Source organism: Sebastes umbrosus, chromosome 5, assembly GCF_015220745.1.
Source record: "Sebastes umbrosus isolate fSebUmb1 chromosome 5, fSebUmb1.pri, whole genome shotgun sequence".
In the NCBI taxonomy this organism is placed as follows: domain Eukaryota; kingdom Metazoa; phylum Chordata; class Actinopteri; order Perciformes; family Sebastidae; genus Sebastes; species Sebastes umbrosus.
This window is the reverse complement of record NC_051273.1, coordinates 5,481,897-5,503,209: the sequence shown is the minus strand read 5'-3', so window position 1 is coordinate 5,503,209 and position 21,313 is coordinate 5,481,897. Positions and strand designations below refer to the sequence as shown.

The window sequence follows — 21,313 nt, the reverse complement described above, 5'->3', positions numbered from 1 at the left end:
AAAAAGTTCTACCAGCTTTCGTTTAGATTTACTCCACAGAGAAGGAAGGTGGCTTTTTTCATCCGCCCGTCCTTTGAGAAACAACCCAGCTGCTAAACTCACTGACCTTATCTTTACCTGACCTGATTTTATTAAAAAAATAAAACACAAGTCCCTTTCTGTGGGTTTCTTGAGCCCTCTGATGTCTGGAAGGTTTTTTTTAAATGCTGGTAGTTTGATTTTTAACTACATTCATGCTTGTGCTGCAGCTGTTTATCTGAAGGTGATTGGTTATAGGCACTGATTCAGGTCTCTCATTCACTTTTCATTTATCTGCTGGCCATCATCTCTTCAGTACTGATGGCATTTCCATTGTGTGTAACTTGGGTTTAGGTAAAGTTAAAAAAATATTTTCGACCCACACAGGAACCAAAGATCTTTCAGATTATGTTTTTTTTTTTTTAATTATAGGGTTATGTTGAGATTAAACATATTTCCTGTCTTCAGCCCCTGATTATCTTAAGATTTGTGTGGCCGGGCAGTATGGCCATCAGCCTGGCTATATTGCTCGTCATGTGAACAATGTTCACAAAATCAAAATGCTGTGTGAAATGACACTGGGCTTACAACTACATTTAATGTGTGGTCATCTATTGGGACTGAACAGTCCTAACGTTTCCCTTTTTAACCCCAACCATGACCTGAACTCATTTTCCAGATGTGGAAACTCTCGTATCCTTCTCTTCCTCAGCCACCTTCCTTTTCTTTTCCTCACTTGTGGTGGATTGATTGCCACGGCCGCCGCCTGTAAGCCTCGACTACTATCATCCTTCTTCCCCCTCTTGTTTGGTTTCTTTCACCTCACGCAGGGATTTGTGTGATGAGCGTGGACAGTCCACAATCCCCTGAGGAATCGATCAATGCAAAGCGTTCAAGCATTTGCCAATCTAAGCGTACAGAGTGTTTTCAAAAAGACACCTGGTCATGAAGCACAGCAGGACATCAACAACCCCTGCTTTCAAACGATTAAAATAAGGAAAAGCCTTCGCTGAAACATCAAATGACATTGAGTTGAATATTCAATGCTGGTCGTTTTTTGATAGTTTCAATGACTTTTTTGCAATTTTGTGCTCTGTGATAAGAAAGGTACTTCAGAGAAGAAAAAACTGTCCCATGATGATCGCGATATCGGTGGGATTCGCGCGTCACGCCTTGAAAAAACAGTCTGAAATCCCGATGCCTCTCCACCACTGACGTGTGGTCGAAACCACCCCGTTAAAGACCTCGTGAATGAGCCAGTGGTCCTCAAGGCAAATGAAAGGCATTTCAATTCAAGGCTCTTTAATCTCAGACTCAAGCACAGAAACCGTGTTTTTATTTCCTCCCCGAGAGGGTGTGTCGACTGCTGCTTCCTTCAGAGGCTGCTGAGGTTTTTGGGCCGACTAGAAGAGCGTTGGTGCTGCTCTCCTCCCACGATAAACCAAATTTAAGAGATACAGGCTGAGAAACCAACCGACTTTTAGCATGGGGATTTTGTGTTTCCTGTTCGATGGCTTTCTGTTAGCATGCCCCCCCGCTGCACGTTTGGAGAACAAGTTCTTCAAATTCAGCTGGAAAGCTTCGATCCCCATCTGAAGATAAGATCCTTCCTGTCCTGGAGGCTGTGGGTTGAAGGGGTTCGCTGGACTTTTTTGTTGGGGAGTTGAGCCTCATTTGGATTCCCACGAGAGACCGTTGAGATCTCCCCTCCGTTTCCCTCAGCAGCTCGACCACATGCCGCCATCTTCTCGACTTCCTTCCCTCACTTTGCACGGGCATCCGTCCCTGCCTCTCGCTTGTTCACTCGGCCTCTCTTGCCATCTCCATGCCCGTCTGCTCGTGCTCTCTCTTCGCCCTCTACCCTCTTATTTCTCTCGCTGGTCATTGGTTTGGTTTCGCTATCCCGTCGCTTTCACTCGGTGGTGCTTCGGTTGTAGCAGAGGAAAACAGGTATCCATTTTATGTTTTTATTATTTCCCAGATTAAAAAGCTGATGAACTATGCTTTGTTCAAGCCTAGCTCCCTTCTTCAAGTGACCTGCAAGACACAAAACAGGTTTATAAGCTTTTGTCTACAACATGAAGGTGATTTATAAAATAACTTTGTATTTGACCCAAGAGATGAGCAACACTTCCTTTAGCAGAGACCTGAACATGTCTCCAATCAGATGTCTCCAACTGAAAGAGCATTTTGATTACTATAATACAACTGGACACATTCCTACAGTAAGGAAACAAGATAACTTCCCAAACCTTAAATGTGCTTTTTGTAACTACACAGTTACTATGTTTTATGTACTTACACTTTAGTACTGTGACAGTCCAGTCACCCCACCATGCTGGTATGCGCGTTCACCCTGGTAAGTCGAGTCCTGGGACAAAGCCACATCGATTTGGGACTTGAACTCATCGCCCAGGTAGCTGTCCTGGAGAACAAGAGGACAGAAACATTATTGCAGACACATTTTCAAGTTCAAGTTCTCTATTTATCATATGAACAATTACATAGAGGCCATAGAGTCATAGAGTCGTTGGCAATGAAAATCTTAAGTCATTGGCTCCCACCAACAATGCTAATTAAATATGTATTTAAAAAAAAAAAAGAAAGATTACGCAAGTAAAAACTAAAATTGAGAATCTAAACATAAAATAGATAAATCAAAAATAAAATGTAATATAAAGTCATACATTTTGGGCCTTTATCAGTGAGATCTATGGAAGGAACTCTAAATCTCTTCTAATGCAAACCTATATATTTGATCTATATTTATATTGTTCCTTCTTTATTCTTACTGGATTTGCTGAATTCAGATTATGAACAATGTGACCAGTGCAACAAAACTATACCACTCAATACTGAATCAAATCCAATACAATATACGTCTCCAAAAGAGGCGGGAACATAACTGTGAAATATGCCCTATTATACGTATATTATATGATGAGCAAGTGACAACAACAACAATTGTGCATTTTCTAAATAAAAAATGTATGAATTGAAATGAACTAAATAAAGAAAAGATGAACATATCTTAAGTAATAAATCTTCTTTCACTAAGTGACGGCGATGTGTTACCTGGGAGAGCTCGGGCTGGGAGAGGCCAGGCTGGCTCATCTGAGAGGGCTGGCTCATGGAGATGTAGCCCTGTGTCAGCGGCCCCTGGGAGAAGGGCTGGGAGGCTCCGTCCTGGCTGGCCTGACTGTTTGGTCCGTTACCCTGACTGGCACCCTGGTGTGCCGATCCACGGACCCTCTGCCGCCCGCCACGCCCAGGCTTACCCTTCATAGCTCCACGACCTTGATGGGAAAAAAGAGATCAGGACCGGAGTCGAAACAAACACGATAACCAACCGTTGTTCTAAGATCATAATATGTTATTTACACTAGACGAGAGAGGGACCACAGAAAGTGAAGCTTGGGATATACTGAGGATTACTGCTAGTGGGCAATTAAGACAGGGTGTGATTTGGTCCCTGCAACTTGTGACCTTTTTATCGAGTTCATAGCACATAACACTACATGAAGAAGTAACAGACCCCAGTTTGACCTCAGTTCATTTAATAATAATCTATTTTTCAAGCATGAGAAACTGCTGGTTATTAGGTGTCAACATTTGTCTCCACACCCTGATCAACCTTGCGTAATGGGGTTTTCTCCTGTAGTGTGATTGGATTACCTTTTCCCGCTAAGGAACTGGACCAAAGTTTGCTCATTTTTAGTTTATGTAATGGTTCACTGGACCGTCTCAGTGCTGTACTGTACCTGCAGCAGGGCCGTTGGTCTGACCCAGGTAACTGGGTGGAGGCATTGGTGGCATCACCAAGTTGAAGGGTATGGGAAGATTCATAGCGGCCATGTGACCGGGGCCTGCCCCAATCATCCCGATCTGGTCGTGGGTTTGAAAGTACATGTTGGACGGACGTCCGGCTGAAAGAAAGCGTGCAGAACAAGACTCATGTCAGTTTTTTATGAAGAAAACAAGACCAGGCAAGCAAGCCTTGTTTTGCTGGACTGTAATGCTATTTGTTATTGAGTCAAACCATAACACACTAAATACATATTAAATAAATACCAGCATTGCTGCGGTCGTAGGCAGAGCCAGGGATGAGGGCCTCACGAGCATCGTACATCGCAGTGCTCATAAAACGTCCCCCCTGGAAAACAACAGACAATCACCATTTTGTACAGTGTATACATAATTCACAGATTTAGGGCTGCAAATAACGTAATGTGTCTTCAAATGGCAATCCGACGTTAAAGATCAAAGTAAGCCCGCTACACATACAGACCGTCATCTTTTCTTGTAAAATGTCCGGTGTAATCGGTAACACCGGTGTTGTCACATGTTTATTAACCGGTGGGAAACTCTCCTCACCGTCACATCCCTCGTGCACATCCAGTAGTGTGTTCTACTCACAGGGTTGATGGTGTTGACCAGTTTGCGGGGCTTGCTGAACTGCATGAGGCTCTCCCTCAGGTTGTTCAGGGGTCCCTCCACCAGGACTTTCTGCTCCTTGTAGTTGTTCAGCAGGTTGTTCCACAGCGGCTGCTTGGAGAGGGCCTTGGGGTTTCCCACAATGATCACACCATACCTTCATTCACAACACACAAAAGAGACAGCTGCTCAGGGATGGGGTAGAAATATTGTACTTGAACATCACTTTGTTGTTGTGTGGTCAGATAATTACTATTATACACACCTACATACAATTAATTGTAGGCATGTCTAATCTAAATGATCAAGATTGTTACAGAGTGGAAAGTATGTGTGTTCACATTGAAACAAGTCACCATAAAAACTTGCTAGAGATGAATTTTCTGATTTTCTGATTTGCATGATTCCTAATTAGCTTCTAAATGGAAAATCTAAACAGTAATGAGCTGGTTGTGTGCCATAATTATCCACTGTGAAGGTTTTTACTTGGCTCTGGTCAGCGCTACGTTGAGACGACGTGGGTCATTCAGGAAGCCGATGCCCTGGTGCTCGTTGGCACGAACACAAGACAGGATGATGAAGTCCTTCTCTCTGCCCTGGAAGGCGTCCACACTGGCAATTTCCACTTGCTTTAATGGGACAGGACACGAGGAGGATGAGGGGAGATTACATAGTAGAAACAGAGGAACAGGTTTTTTTTCCAAAACCACAGAGCAACCTCTCTAATGTCTCTAATGTCAAGTTTACACAGGAGTGTGTCTCAGATGTGTGTGCTACCTGGTAGAGTTTGGTGTGCAGGGAGCCACTGAACTGCATGTACTGGACCAGGTAGGAGCGCTGACCCTCGTACGGGGTGATGATGCCGATCTGGTCGGGTTTGGCTCCAGCCTTCAGCAGCCTGGTGGTGATCTTCTCTACGTTGGCAGCCTCCGTCCTTAAAAACATCAGCATCAGTTAAATACTGTGCTGCTCAGTCATGGCAAAATTACATCTGAAGTTAAAGCTACAGGTGGTAACTTTGTTTTGTGGTTATAATTGCTGAAATGGTCACTATATCCTGACAGTAGTACGTGAGACAGATAATCTGTGAGAAAATCATGTTCCTTTGCGTCCTCCCAGTGCTCCTAATGGTATTTGCAACTTGCCGTAGAGTCTCTAACGCAGTTGTCGATCACTGCTCATGAAGCTCGTGAACTCCGGTCAAACTAGGCATTCACAAATGTGAATCAATATTCTGTTACTGTAATGCCTGTTTCTCGCCTCAAATGTTTTCAGAAACATCTTGTAGTGTACTGTTTAGCTGTAAAATTAGAAAGTTTGTCACGCAGCCGCCATGTTGAAAACAGTCAAACCAAAACCAAGCACCGCCCACACCCTGCAAAATGAGGATGAGGATTATTTTATTTGCTAAAGCATCAATTTGTTTGGGTGATGTTCGCACAACTTTCATGTCACTGTTTCAGTTGAAGAAAAACACATAAATGCACCACAATAATCGTGCTTCTCTGGAAGTCCAGCCCTATTTTTAAGATCCATCTATCTATTTCAGCCTGCCATACTGGTTTTGATGTGAAGGCTGTGTGAGAGCACCTCCCAGTGTTCGGTTTCAGCTAGCCCTTCCCAACAGCTGTATTTAATGCACTTAGTATAGTATGAATTATTTAGAGCTTTGAGGTAAATTACGCAAAGTAACCCAAGAAAGTGTTTGATGTTACCTGTTAAGGTAGGAGGTTCCAGAGCTGGCAATCTCCTCCTGACCCTGAGTCACGTAGAAGAACATGGGCTTGTCTGGCTGCGGCCACTGGAAGTCAAACCCTTTCTTGATGCGGTCAGCTGAGGAGAACATGAACATTTCATTACATTTTTAATCTTAAAAAAGGTTTGCAGATCTTTTTACCTGCTACTGTACCAGCCACAGTGAAAATGAAAACAAGATAATGAACTGCTGAATCTCGACAAACCTGCAGTGACGCCGTTCTGCAGAGAGCCTTCATAGAAGATGTTGGAGGGGAAGGCGCTGAGAGCCGGGTGCATGCGGTACTGGACCTGCAGGCGAATTGGCCGGATCCCCAGAACCACCAAGCGTTCAAACAGAGACTGGGACAGACCTGCTTTGGCTGCTTTCTTACACATCACCACTGGACCCAGCTGGCAGTGATCCCCCACCAGAATGAGCTGGGAGAAGGAAGATGGGTTAATATAACAGCACATGTAAGAGGTTTTTGTTCCTGGAGGTTTAGGACAAATTGTTTTTCTTAACTCAACAGATACAATAAAAATTGTTGAAGGCTGCAACTAACAATTATTTTCATTGTCGATTAATCTCTCGATTATTTTCTTGATTAATTGATTAGTTGTTTGGTGTATAAAATGTCAGAAAATGGTGAAAAATGTCATCAGTGTTCGTCAAATGTCTTGTTTTGTCCACAACTCAAAGATATTCAGTTTACTGTCACAGAGGAGTAAAGAAACTAGAAAATATTCACATTTAAGAAGCTGGAATCAGAGAATTTTGACTTTTTTTTCATTAAAAAAATGACTCAACAGATTAATCGATTATCAAAATAGTTGGGCGATTAATTTAATAGTTGAAAACTAATCGATTAATCGTTGCAGCTCCAATATTGTTAGCCAGATAATTTACTTGAAATGTTGATTACAAAATAGAGTAAATGTTGACAGTAGCAGTTGCACATGTTCCTAGGACACTCTTCTCTATTTTCTTATTCACATATTATTCCCAATTGTCTCTTGCTGCTTCAGTGCCCTGATTTCATCAGAAAGCAAGTTCCTTCAATGTTAAAATGTTTTTTCATTCAATGCTGGAGTGAAAATAATGACGCAAAATAAAATTGCAGGGTCATATTAGTGCTGGGCAACATAGTTTTACTACCTACTACATTGATCCAGCTGTAGCGGTGGAGATTAGTTGTTGTTTAGCTGGGTGCGTGTATGTTTACCTGCTTGGCTCCGAGCACCACGGGCACCATACACTCTGGCTCGGTGGCCTGGGTGCTCTCATCAATCAGGATGGAGCGGAACTGCATCTTGGCCAGACGAGGGTCTCCAGCCCCGACACAGGTACAACAGATAACATCAGCGTTCTGGACAACAAAGAGGAAGATGATTTACAAACATTAAACAGAAAAGGGAGCTATGATACAGTGGTGAAACACTTCTACTGTGATTATGATGACAAATTATCATACTGACAGGTGGAATTATATCTATATGGAGATTACCAACAGGTCTGTACTGTTTTTTTGTACACTAGCAACAAGCTTCCTGGTTATTACAACACTCAGCATGGAGATAGTCATAGCACTTGCATATAGAATAATCAGAACAGTCAGAGTGAGTTTGTAATTGCTTAGCAGAAACTACTTGTTGTGTTCGCGGTGCCTGAAAAGCTGTAGCGGGCCGCTTTTTAAGCCGGGTTTCAACTTTGAGCTATTTTGGTTCAACGCTTTGAAGCTCGTCCTCACCATGAGCAGCTCCCTCTCAGCTGTGCGTTTCAAAGCCCTGTAGCGTTTCTCGTCAGCAGACGACAGCTCACCGGTCTCGTCCTTCAGCTGCTGTAGTTTCTGAAGCTCCGGCATACTAAGGAGACAAAGACACATCAGGGTTACTACAGAAAACCCAGGCTAGTGTTGTACACTGCAACGCTAATCTGTGATCTGGGCAGGAGTTTTCAAAGTCCACAAACCCCTGCCCTAGCCCCTTTTGGAACTTAAGTTCCCATAACTTGGGGGCTTTGGGGATGTAAACAGGACGGATAATGTTGCCATGGAGTCAGTTAATTAGTAGCTGCAGCTCCATTATTTCATGTGGAAAAGTATGCAGAATTATCTATTAGCAGTTCCTATTTGCAGTGTATCCATGGATGAAGAAAACTTAAAATCATAACTATTCTCAGAGAAGTTCTTGTTAAAACATTTATGGATGACTTTTTGCAATGGACATTATATGATGATTTAAGTGTATGTCATACTGAATCTAAACATGTGTAGTGCGTGAATTTTGACGCAAATTGCGGCAAATGTGCACTAAGAGTTTTTTGCCTGCATGAGCTGTGTCACAGTCACTACTGCTGCTGACCATTGGTCAACAGGCTTAACTACAATAACTAACTTTCTGTTGCTTTCACAACACCAGTGTGCACCTGTCCCTTTCATCTCAAGCAGTATCTTTGCCTGAAGTCCCTCCCTCTTCAACTCTCCCATGCCCTTCTGTGGAGGCGCACCTCACAGTTTGAAACCATCTGATCTAGCGACTCTGAAATACATTCATCATGTGGTGGCAGCCTCCTGGCATTCAGAGAAATTTGTTTGCGTCTGCAAGATTTCAGGTTCAGATCTGAAGAGAAACCAGGATTTCGATGTTCTCAGTTGCCGAAATCACTAGTCAATCAAATTTAGATCACTGTCACCCATTTAAACCCATTTTTGCCCAAAGACTGTATCTAGTATGATAAGGAAAAATGCCTTGAAATTTGGTACGGACATACTTTGGGCAAGTATCTAACAGTACAACTTTGACATTTTTAGATCACATGAAAAATCACACTTTTATTAATAGTCAAAGTCAGGATTTTTTAAAAATGAGGAAAACACTAACATTGTGTTTATTAAATGTTTTCCATGTTAAATATGTATTTTTTACATTGCATATGTGTGCATATCTTTGATATTCAACTTGTTATGAGTTCATAGACACCAAATACTTCATTGTGCACACTATATCATACTATATCTAATATTTGGGCACATGGGACTACTGTTTTTTCCTAAAATATAATGGAGTCTATTGCAAAAACAGTAGTCCCATGTGCCCAAATATTAGATATAGTATGATAAGAAAAACTAATTTCAGCAAAACAGTTTGACCGATTTTGAAAATTTCTTCACATTTGTGCGTAGGCGAACCCAGAGAACACTTTTCCATCAACGGAAATTTCAGTTGCAGGCACAAATGGGTTAAAAGATTTGGGTGTCCTTGTTGGCACAGACATTTGTAATGCATGACCTCAGATTTGATTCTCCTATGCACCTGTCCTCATGGTGTCAATTAAACAATATACAACCAAAGGAATCCTGACAAGTGTGAGTATGAGAACTTTTGAGGCCAAAGTGACAAAACAAGATGAATATGGAGACATGAAGGGACTAGCCACTGGTGCTTGGCCGACTAGTTGTGAAATGAGTCAAGTATCAATAACTAGTGTTACAGAGTCAATTTCCCTACATGCCACTGACCTGTCCATGTTGCTGATCTGGTTGTGCAGCGCGAGGAAGGACACCGGTGACTCGATGGCCTCGCGGCTCTTGGCACACAACCTGACGACCTTCAGTCCCGTCTTGTCAATCTTCTCAGTCAACTGATCCACGGCAATGTTACTGGGAGCACACACCAGAACCGGTCTGCAAACGTACACACATACACAACATAGAGTTAGGACAGGAACAGTTATGTAAAATAATGTTGGTGGAATAGCAAAAATTATATAAAATTACAGGTTTCTTAAATTATTTATAAAAAAGTATCGTTACCCGTTGCCTTGTCGGGACAGGTGGTAGACGATAGTGGCCGAGGTGACAGTCTTCCCAGTGCCAGGAGGACCCTGGATCAGACTGAGAGGCCTCTGCAGCACCGTCTTCACAGCATACACCTGAACATATACAGTAAGTAACAAAAAAGAGGATTCAGCCCCGGTGAACTGGGCTGCAAATACAGACAACAAATATTTCTTAAAACGTCTATCCTGACAAGGAATGCACTCAATCTACTTGCAATAATGATGATGTGAGATCCAAATCCCACATTTAAACTGAAACATATAACATGGTTTGCCCATTTCAATAATGTAAAGGCTTGCCCTGCTAGGAAAGACTTGAATTTTCAATTAGTTTTTATTTTATTTTAGTTTTGACTTTTCGATTTCATTTTAGTTTGTTTAGTTAGTTTTCAGAGTGCATTTGATAGTTTTAGTTTAGTTTCAGTTTTTCACAAAGGTTTATGTTTAGTTTTTATATATTTAGTTTTACAGTAGTTTTGCTAGGGCCAGGTATAATGTCTCAAAAGAATGTAGCTACATATACAGTACATACAAAATACATGGATGGAGAACTGTGTAGGAATAACGGTTTAACCTTCGCGCTGCATTAGTGAAGCAACCATCTCCTGGAATGTCAAGTTCGTTCAATTCAATTTCTTTTTCTGTCACGAGAGTTGACGGAAATTCATACGTCTCCTTTTTTCGGTAATGATATAATACACCTAAAAAAAATGTCACTGCTTATTTTCATTTTAGTTTACTTTAATAACCCTGCTACTAAGTCACCCTTCATTTGTTTTTCAAATCTATTAAAAATAGCTGAGCTATATTGATACACTGATGTACGTGATACATCACAGTAAACGAGAAAACTCAACTCGTACTTTCTTCTGCTGTCTTGTCTTGAGGACATGAAATAATAAGAGGAATCTCAGGGACTCAGTGTTTCGTGGGGTCTGACCTGTGAGTGATTGAGGTCGGGCAGGCCCTGGGCAGTGAAGCGCTTTGGCAGCTGGCACTTGATGGTGACATCCTCTACCTCGTGGCCCAGCAGTTTGTGGTAAATGTAACCAGACACGGAAGTCTCGTCCACTGCAAACGTCTTCAGGGCGCTCTGCATCCTTCAGCAACACAATAAACAAACCGTCGTTATCACTTATTCAACAGTGAACCGCTGTCCTCATCAACATGGTTAATTTGGGCTGATAAAATGATAGACACATTTACATAAAAGTACTTCCTGTAAAATATGCAAACAATTTAGTCCTACGCACTGTTTAAGGGAAAAAAATACATACTGTAATGTGGAGTAATATGATGAATTAAGGGCAGTAAAATTAAAAGTCACATTAGGGATTTGGGGGTATAAAATTTCAGCCTACCTGTCAAAGGACGTGGACTTCCACACAAAGTCCACCTGGAAGTTGTGGGGGATTTCCACAGGTGCTCCAACACTGCTACGCAACTCAATGGCAATTTCATCCCCATAGTCTTTAAACACAGGCTGTTAAGGAAGTAAACATTATGTTGTGTATACTAGCCTAGTTTTATAGTTAAGACTATACATTTGCACATGGAATAAGTGCCAGACACTGAAGACACTGTAATGCCGTAGTTCTCAGAGTGGGGCGCCGTGACTGGGGGGGAAAATGTGATGCGGAACTAATGCTATGGTGAAAACAAATCGTTTCACAATATCAATGGTGTTCATTCAGACAGAATAGTCAAATATCTGTCCATTCTGTAAACCTTCAGACTGAGACGAAAAGAAAAACAGGCAAAGACAAACAAGACAACGTGCTCAGCTGACGGTAATCAAAAGAAAATATGACGAAGCCTATCTCGCTCTTGGGTTCACAGTGGGAGATGGGGAGAGACCAGTGTGCATTTTATGTCTGAAAACTCTGGAAGCAGACAGAATGAGACCCAATAAATTAAGAAGACACTTTGAGACATTAAACCTCGGTCACGTAATTAAAAAAAAAAAGGTTTAAAGTTTAAGTGGAAGCTGTGTTGTTTATTTGCACATCTGTAATGCAATGGATGATACATATGTAAAGGATACTGTCGGGGACTTTGATGACATGGCCGATGCCTTTCCACAGCGGGGCCAGGTCTCCCTTGTACCTCAAGCAGATCTCGTCACCTTGCATCAGCCGCATATCTGGGATTTATATAGAGACACAAGTTAGGCACCCTTCCGTGCTCAAAAGGACCCACATATAAACTAAGGAGGGTGGGCTATGTTCATAAACCAAATGATACAATACCGTGCACGCGCAAACAACCCACTACAAAAAAACGGAGGCAAGAACAAAAACCAAGCACACATGCCACCAAAAGATGCAGGGTTGGGGGAGGTTGCGTGCAATTCTCAGGACTGAAGGGAGATGGGAGGGGGCTCTATCTGTACCACAGAACCACTGGGAGGAAGTCAAGCTCAGAGAATTACCACCTGAATCCGTCTTGGGCAAGGTGAAATAGGCAATCCGCTTTTTATTCAGCCCCAGGTCCCACCTGACTGTAATATTGTCTTGGGTCTGTAAAAGGAAAATAAGAAATACATAAATATAAAGAGGTCAAAGGCATAAGGTCACATCACTGTGGCATTATTTCTGTATCCCTTTAGACAAAACAGAGCTTAAGCGAGATGCCTCGCACCAAAAATATGTGTGAATGTGATCCGGATCACAGCTGCAGAAGGTGAACAACATCATGGTGTGCTTCACCTTTTAGGCGTTCAATGTGATCACAGCATAAGAATAAAATCCTAGATGTATATTTGAAACTATATAATGGATTACTGGGTTTCTGAGCAAGTTTTTATGTCATCTGAAAGCTGCTCTACATATAAACAACCATAGACATTCAAGGAATAAAAACAACAGTCTCTGAGTTACAAGGTTTCCTACTTAGAAGTGCAGTTCAGGTACCTGGGACTCCTTAAGCTTCTTGTCGTAGTCGGCCTCCAGTTTGACCAAAGGGCCAAAGATGTTTTGGTACTGGTAGGCGTCCTCATAGCGCAGCAGCACGTGCTGGGGCTCCTCGTCCACTCCGGGTTTCTCCAGGTCTTCCAAGGTGGCAGTGGGGTTGTCCTGAGAGGAAACAAAGTCAAAGCAACCGTCAATCCAAAGTTCATCACACATCCTATCACAAACTCTTATTCCACTGTATAGTGGCAGATACCTTTTAAAACGGTTACTCAACAGGTGGATACCAATTCCTGTAAGCAGCTGTCACTTACAAACCTTTAGCCTGTTCTTGCCATGTACATTTACAAACTTCTGGTCACAGCATTGCTCTGAACATGTAACCCTGGAGAAAAACCCTGCCAGCCTCTCAGCTGTAATGTACCTTCCAGAGCTCCTCCAACTTGTTGATCTGCTGGGCGGTGATCTGACGGGCGCGAAGCTGCTCCTGCTCCGACGGGATCTTCACCAGCCAGGACAGAAAGCAGCGGTCCTGGATCAGCGGTTGCCACTGCGAGCTGTCCCAGTTGATGTCCTTCAGGCTACTCTGGCTGGCACAGGGCTGCCTGCATGGAGATACAAGGTTCATACAGACAGAAACTTAGCTTATGTGTGGGTTGATTGATGCTATTTGTCTTCTTGCCGTAAGTTAATTTCTCAGATGGACATGCTACAAGTTGTATCTTGCATGTCCATGTGGTGTCAGAAAGGGTTAAATTGGTTGCCACAGAGCAGGAAGCACTAGATAAAGGTCTGTGGGCAGCGGGGAGCTCCCTAAACAGTTGCAGACTAGGCAGAACTGAGTCATCTGCTTAGTCAGTCAAGTCACATTTTTGGGGGAATCTAACATGTTGTTGAATAAATGTGATATTAATCAGTGGAAGCCAAAGATATGTTGGAGGTCATTTAGAAACAGTGTCACCATTACATAGTTTGTACACCAAAGAGCACTGACAAGTTGTCTAAAAATGTCCAGCTCAGTAAATATTTTAGTCTTTTTTAATAACCAACTTTAAGGGATGCACATCTGTTGGGCCCTTGTTTTTAGTCATATTATAACCACACTGTCCTGATAAAAAAAAAAATAAAAAGTATATTTATTTATATTTAGTTTCATTTAATTTTAATTGAGATAATTTACCCTACAGCTGTTTTGGATCAGGGCAAGCTTTGTGTTGTTTATTCAGGTTATGTTCTTGACTTCATAAACATGTTTAAGTTTTGATTGTCTATCACTGATGAGGGAATTCTTTTTTTTTTTTTTTTACTGCCATAAACTTTCATCAGCTGGCTATTTTTCACATCTGGCTGACTATTCAGGCATTTCAGGGACTCTGCATCTGTTTCCTGAGCCTCAGGATGTATTACAACCCAATGACAACTCATGCAAAATAAGGGCTGAAACCTGAACAAACCTCACAACAAACTTCTGTTTCAAAGCAAGAATTTGCATATTTAGCTTTAAATTCATGCTCCAGAGTAGCTTATAATGACTGTCGATGCTGTCCTCTAGAGATGGACATTTCGAGCAAAAATATGATCTGATACTAGGAACTATTCTCCCATTCTTTGAAGATCGATTGCCGACAGAAAAGAGCCAAACTGAACGTGCCCCACACGTTTCACCAGCGTGTTACTACCCAGCACTAGTGAAAAAAAAAGGGGGAAATATATTTTTTAGACAAAATGATAGTCGCATTAACTATTAGACTTTTTTATAATTTAACGACTATTAGAAAAGCATGACCCATCCCCTACTTTCCTCAAGGACACTATTGACAGAACACTTTGGTGCTGGTTACAGGACGGTCTGCCCACGTACAAGGCCGCACTTACCTGCAGAGTAGCACCACCACGGAGTCGGCCTTAGCCGGGATGAAGCCCAGGAGGAAGACGTTGCGACAGCCGCAGTTGTAACACTCCAGCACCGTCTCGCCCAGCGGCCCATCTTTATGCAGCGTTACCTCTTTGCATTTGGCTCTCACCAAGTGGTTCACGATGTGACTGGAAGTCAGAGAAGCCGGTGTCAAACGATTGATGATATAATCAGAAACACTTTGATTTCCATGACATTTGTTCTGGTAGCATTGCTGCAGAAATCTATAGCTTGCATAACAACACAGACAAAATAGGTTACTTCACAGTTTATACAATGGTACATCCCCTATTGCATTGCTTGCTAATGTCAACAACTGACAGGACATAAACTTGGACCCACACTGTTTCCTACAATTGCAACTACAATGAGAAGGTCTGTAGACACTACACCATACAGATCTCTCATTACACACATTCGCCAGCATACTGTATGAGTAGAACAAGTCTGGCTGATTCAATGTGGGATATAAATACTGTAAAATAACCCACATTTATTGTAGTGTTTGTTATTTTTTTAATATTATATAAAGTTTAAGTGGGGTGTTTACATTTGAGTTGCTTTGTGTTCTGGTGCTTATATGTGAGGTGATCAGGTGAAGATGAGTAGACTACACACCTGCCAGATGTGTTGCCACGTCCATTACAGAACCACTTCTTGCTGGTGTTGCAGTACACCACGCACGCTGGATCGTGGATACCACAGTAGCTGAAAAACAACAATTTATATATTTAAAAAAAAAAAAAAAAACAGCATCTGAATCACAGCAGTATTAAGTCAATAAGACATGAGTACATGTCTTGCCTAGCCAAACTGACACCAGGCTGAATTATAGTAATGAAATACAATACTCCGCTTCGCTTCGTTGGAGTTTTGAACAGATGCATAAAATGATCGTAGCATTTGATTGAGGTTTTCTGACCCGTAACTGTCAAAGTCTGTTGACATTTTCTTTTCGATTAACCTGTCTTTATATGCCATAGCCCAAACCGTATTCCGTTTAGTGTTTACTTCATGTCCATCTTCTTCAATTTTGTTGATTTCTCTGTCGTCCAGCTCTTTGTGTCTTTTAACCTCTCTCGCTTTTTCTGCGCTGTTTTCTTGTTCTAGCCATGAATCTTAAGTTTCGTGCTCTCCAAATATATTAAAATGAATATCAGAAAAATACTCCATGGTGTTTTCTGATGGAGTAACGGAAACCTAACGTCTATTTTTTTGCCACAGCTGAGGTTATTAAATTTACTGGATTTCTGTCTGTGCATTAATATAATTGGTCCTCCAGAGTCTATGATCAGAGCGACCTTAGCAACGGTGATTGAGCGATCAGAATTGAGTATTAAACAGAGCCGTGTAATAAATTATATTAAGGGTCAGAGGGGTTAGCAAATTGTATCTAACATGTAACACGTTTTTAAACAATTCAAAAGTGTGTTGTCATGTTTTCACATGCAATTTTGTGGGATCATGCTCTCTCCATACATGCAGGACTCTAACACTTCAAAAATAAAAAAAAATAATATACTGAAATCGGGAAGATGGAGACAGATAGACAGAAGAACGTGTCAGCCTGCAGCGCTGCGAAGCTTCGAATGCCTCCGAATAATTCTCACTGAAACTTCCAAAAAAATGGTATTCGGGACAGCCTACGTATATTATTTAATATACATTTTTGCATGATTACAGGAACACAAATTATGTAAGTTGTGGATCATTTTCTGTTAAGTTAAATAGAATGGGTATTGCACTTCTAATAATGATCTGAAAAACTGTCACTGAAGCTGGCTGATGTGTTGTTACACTTTGAAAGTATACTGTGCTTATCAGAAAAGTTGTAATTGTATATTAATATATATATACACTAATATATGAAAAAAATACAGATTTCTTAAGGCACTTTGTATGAGACACACAAGGACATGAGGGAGGCAGAGCTCTTACACCTCATAACAACAATTAAATTGTACATAAATTAAGGAAATTAAGGTAATAAACATAATACACATTATAAAACATGTACAACTAACATTCAGAAACAACTCATGTGCCACAACGTCTTGTGTAATTATCCATGAAAATCCAAATTATCGACAGATAGCTCAAACTAACACTGCTTTTTGTTACACAATAAAAATATAATAAATAATCTGTATACATATACTTCCTATATTTAATGCATTTTGTATGCCCTGTATGTAGTGTGAAAGAGCAGGGACTACAAATAAATAAGCACTATAATTACAGCATTGTGTAATCATCAACGGAAAAGCACACTAGCTAATGCACTATAATCACTTCCTTTGTGATTATAACCTGACATGGTGTGGCTGCTGTCAAGAGTACCTGCATGCGTGCAAAGGCAGGTCTTTGGTGTAGTACGTGTCTTCTTCATCCTCCTCAAAGTTGAGCTCGGCCAACAGCTGGCTGGCTTTAGCCACGGGGTCATCCACCCCACCGTTGAGAAGAAGACCCTCATCAGGACCATTTACCTGTAGCACACAACACACAAGCTTTTACCAAACAAACTGAAAGCTAACTCTGGCAGGCTCTACAGGTCAATGAAAGCCCGCACCTCCAGACTCGCGAACAGTTTCTTTCCCTGGGCCATACGGACACTGAACAAACAATAAATCTGTGCAATATTAATACACTGAATGTGAAATACATTTGTCTGTGCAATATATCCTTGATGCAATATACACCTCAAGTGCAACTACCTTTGTTTACATTTTATTTATTACATCTACCCTACCTATTTTACAAGTGCAATTACCTCTGTTTACATTACATTTATTTTTATATTTCTAGTGTAACACTTCTGTTTATATTTACTTATTACATCTACTCTACCTGTTTTATTTACTGTGTGTGTTTTTACCGGTTATATGTTTTATCTGCCTATCTTGTCAAGTATTTTTTTTAAAGCACTGACCAGAAGTGGCAACTGTGAATCTCGAAGATAAGAAAAGATAAGATGAACCTTTATTAATCCCCGGAGGGAAATTCAGGTGTCAAAACAGCAACATCAGTAAACATCAGCAAACAGAGTGAAACACAGGTGAGGTAAAGGTATACACAAATTATAAAAACAATAATAGAGATATAAAAGATACAGAGTGAATGGGTGAACATAGTGTGTGCAACGTAGTATGTACAATAAATTAATGTAGTATGTACAATAAATTAATGTAGTATGTACAATAAATTAATGTAGTATGTACAATAAATAAATGTAATATGTACGATAAATAAATGTAATATGTACAATAAATTAATGTAGTATGTACAATAAATAAATGTAATATGTACGCTAAATAAATGTAGTATGTACAATAAATAAATGTAGTATGTACAATAAATAAATGTAATATGTACGATAAATAAATGTATGTACAATAAATAAATGTAATATGTACAATAAATAAATGTAGTACGTACAATAAATAAATGTAATATGTACAATACATAAATGTAATATGTACAATACATAAATGTAGTATGTACAATACATAAATGTAATATGTACAATAAATAAATGTAATATGTACGCTAAATAAATGTAGTATGTACAATAAATAAATGTAGTATGTACAATAAATAAATGTATGTACAATAAATAAATGTAGTACGTACAATAAATAAATGTAATATGTACAATACATAAATGTAGTATGTACAATAAATAAATGTAATATGTACGATAAATAAATGTAATATGTACAATAAATAAATGTAGTACGTACAATAAATAAATGTAATATGTAGAATACATAAATGTAGTATGTACAATAAATAAATGTAGTACGTACAATACATAAATGTAATATGTACAATACATAAATGTAGTATGTACAATAAATAAATGTAGTATGTACAATAAATAAATGTAATATGTACAATACATAAATGTAATATGTACAATAAATAAATGTAATATGTACAATATAGTATGTGCAATAAATAAATGTAGTATGTACAATAAATACATGTAATATGTATAATAAATATACAATATATAAATGTAGTACATATGTGCAGTCTATAAAATGGTATATAGGATGTATAGTGTAAAGTAAGCCAGTGGTTAGAAGTTGACAAGACTGTCAATGCTTTTAACTCTTATCTTTGGTGTTTAAAGTTAAACATGTGTGTCTGTGTCACTTCAGGAGTTTAGTCAACGGGCTAGCTATCTAGCTAGCTAGCTAGCAGCGAGCTAACAGCTAACAGATAGCTAAAGCTAACGCTAAATCCAATGATAGCGGGCTAGCATGCTAAGCTAGGCTAAGCTAAGCTAACTAGCTAGCTGCCGCGCTTTATCCGTGTCTTCCTGTAACAGAGAGACTCAGACCTGGCTGTCCAGCTGGCTCTGGGTCTGGCCTTGAGTCTGCGTCTGGCTGGGCAGGGTGAAGTCGGTGAAGTCGTACTCGGAGCCCTGAGTGTCCGCTCCTCCTCCGAGCAGCTCCGCTTCCTCGGTGTCCAGGAAGGTGAGGGTCTGGGAGCTCGGCCCGTACGCCTCCACACTCATCTCTCTCTCTCTCTCTCTCGAGTCTCTCTACAACTTTCGCTTTAACTGAGAGCTGTTTCCTGGTGTTCAGTCCAACAGATGAACACTAAATCCACGCGGTGTTTGTTTGTTTGTTTATCGATTAAACTGTTGTTTTAGAGGAGCCGTTCGTTGCTCGGATTATCAGTTTATACCCAAACAAAAATGGATCCGATCAGAACCTCGAAAGCTCCAGCAGGTCCAACACAGCGACGGAGACGGTGACGAACTTCTCCCTGCGCCGCTCGACGTGTGACGTTCACACTGGTAATGTGTCGTCAAGAACGAGCCGGTTCAAAGAGCCGGCTCTTTTAAGTGAACGATAAGAGCCGGGTCCCGTCTCCCTCCCGTTTTTTTTTTTTCTTTAATTCAAGGCAGAATGATAGGACGATCTTCTCCGCGCCACGGGCAGTAATAATAATAATATTATAATAATACATTTTATTTGGTGGCGCCTTTCTGGACACCCAAGGACACCTTACAAGAATTAATTAAAACATAGACAGATAAAACAATATAAAAACAACAGGACATGACAGAGACATATTTGTTCAGACACATATGATGGGTGCGGATGAGTGCTACAGAGAGTATGCCAGTTTAAACAGGTGGGTTTTGAGGAGGGATTTGAATGATGTGATATCTTCAGACTGCCGGATGTGTGGGGGGAGTGAGTTCCAGAGCCTGGGAGCAGAGCAGCTGAATGCCCTGGCTCCCATGGTGCTGAGGCGTGAGGTGGGGGTGGTCAGAAGTCTGGCTGATGATGAGCGGAGGGAACGGGAGTCCATGCACTGACTGTGATTGAATGTTGTGTTAAAGGGACTGTTTGTAACTTTCAGAAATGCTTGTTAACAGCGACACCTGTGACCGTTAAGTCAACGAAAGTCAGCGTTTGGCTCGCACTACATAGACATGAACGAGCATCGCTCAAAACAGTGAGGCGACACACGTCAGCTAAAACCACAATATCACTCTATATTTCACCTGCTTGGCAGTAATGTTAGCTGACCAGGCGAAGGTCTCTCCATGAATCAATGCTGATCCTAGTGTTGGCTTTTCGGAGGCTGAAGCAGGAAAAGATTCAGCAGCTGCGCGGCTTATTTCTCGCCTAAAATGTTTTCAGAAACACATTTCGGTGAACTATTTTCGTGAAATAAGAGAAGAAAGTTTCCAAACGAGCCTCCATACTGTTTCCGGTTTAAAAGCTGTGAGCAGCCGCCCATGGAGGGAGAGCGTTCGTCCAATCAGGTGGGGACAGCTTGTGTCTAGTGACAGCTCACCAAGCGTCCAATGTTGGGAAGCGTTGCGTCCCCTCGCGATAAAAAATGCCCCTTTGGACACGTACCATAAGAGACGGCTCCCGTCCGAGAGCTGTTTTTTTCCGTTTTTTTCTTTTTTCTTTAATTAATTCAAGGCAGAATGATAGGACGATCTTCTCCGCGCCACGGGCACTCCTTGCACTGACTGTGACTGGATGTTGTGTTAATGATGTCCGTGTGACCAATCAGGTGATGACAGACAAGGATTATCAAGCAGGGAGGGGCAGCGCGCTGACGGTCTACAGGTACAGAGCAGGAGGGAGAGGAGGAGAGAAAGAGAGAGAGGAGTGTGGTGCGCGAATAGCAGACAAGATGAGTGACAGTCGGAAACGAAGCAGCATGTAAAATTATGGTATTCTGGAAATTATAAGGTTTAGTAGAATTATATTGAATAATTTAAGTGATAAATGTGCACACATACTAATCATAGGTCAAAACAGCGCTAAATTTGTCTGAATTTTAAAAAACAGAAGTGGTAAAATGAAGAGCCGTTTGGGAGCCGAAAGAATCGGCTCTTCTTGGTGAGCTGAGCCAAATGATCTGGATCACTAAAAAGAGCCGGATTTCCTATCACTAGTTCACACTGTAGGCTGGAGACCATCT

At 41.0% G+C, this 21,313-nt stretch overlaps 1 protein-coding gene across 3 annotated transcripts; it reads right to left on the bottom strand.

Annotated features, from left to right (window-relative positions):
• Positions 1-193: 193 nt before the first annotated feature.
• LOC119488013 (regulator of nonsense transcripts 1) lies at positions 194-19,643 on the bottom strand. 3 transcript variants are annotated; one of them, XM_037769154.1, is made up of 24 exons: positions 19,197-19,643; positions 17,192-17,337; positions 15,470-15,559; positions 14,812-14,979; positions 13,361-13,541; positions 12,940-13,101; positions 12,420-12,546; positions 12,072-12,170; positions 11,389-11,497; positions 10,968-11,127; positions 10,002-10,120; positions 9,708-9,872; positions 7,938-8,052; positions 7,413-7,556; positions 6,414-6,627; positions 6,168-6,285; positions 5,230-5,386; positions 4,939-5,081; positions 4,435-4,609; positions 4,090-4,171; positions 3,780-3,944; positions 3,094-3,314; positions 2,321-2,443; positions 194-2,055 (listed from the first exon to the last, which is right to left on the bottom strand). In XM_037769154.1, the coding sequence occupies exons 1-23, from the start codon at positions 19,371-19,373 to the stop codon at positions 2,324-2,326; spliced, it is 3,357 nt and encodes a 1,118-aa protein (XP_037625082.1). In that variant the 5' UTR covers positions 19,374-19,643; the 3' UTR covers positions 194-2,055; positions 2,321-2,323. The 3 variants fall into 3 exon arrangements, with proteins under 3 accessions (XP_037625082.1, XP_037625080.1, XP_037625081.1); XM_037769152.1 differs by having other exon boundaries at positions 12,057-12,170; positions 12,459-12,546; XM_037769153.1 differs by having other exon boundaries at positions 12,459-12,546; positions 19,197-19,373.
• Between the last annotated feature and the right edge of the window lie 1,670 nt (positions 19,644-21,313).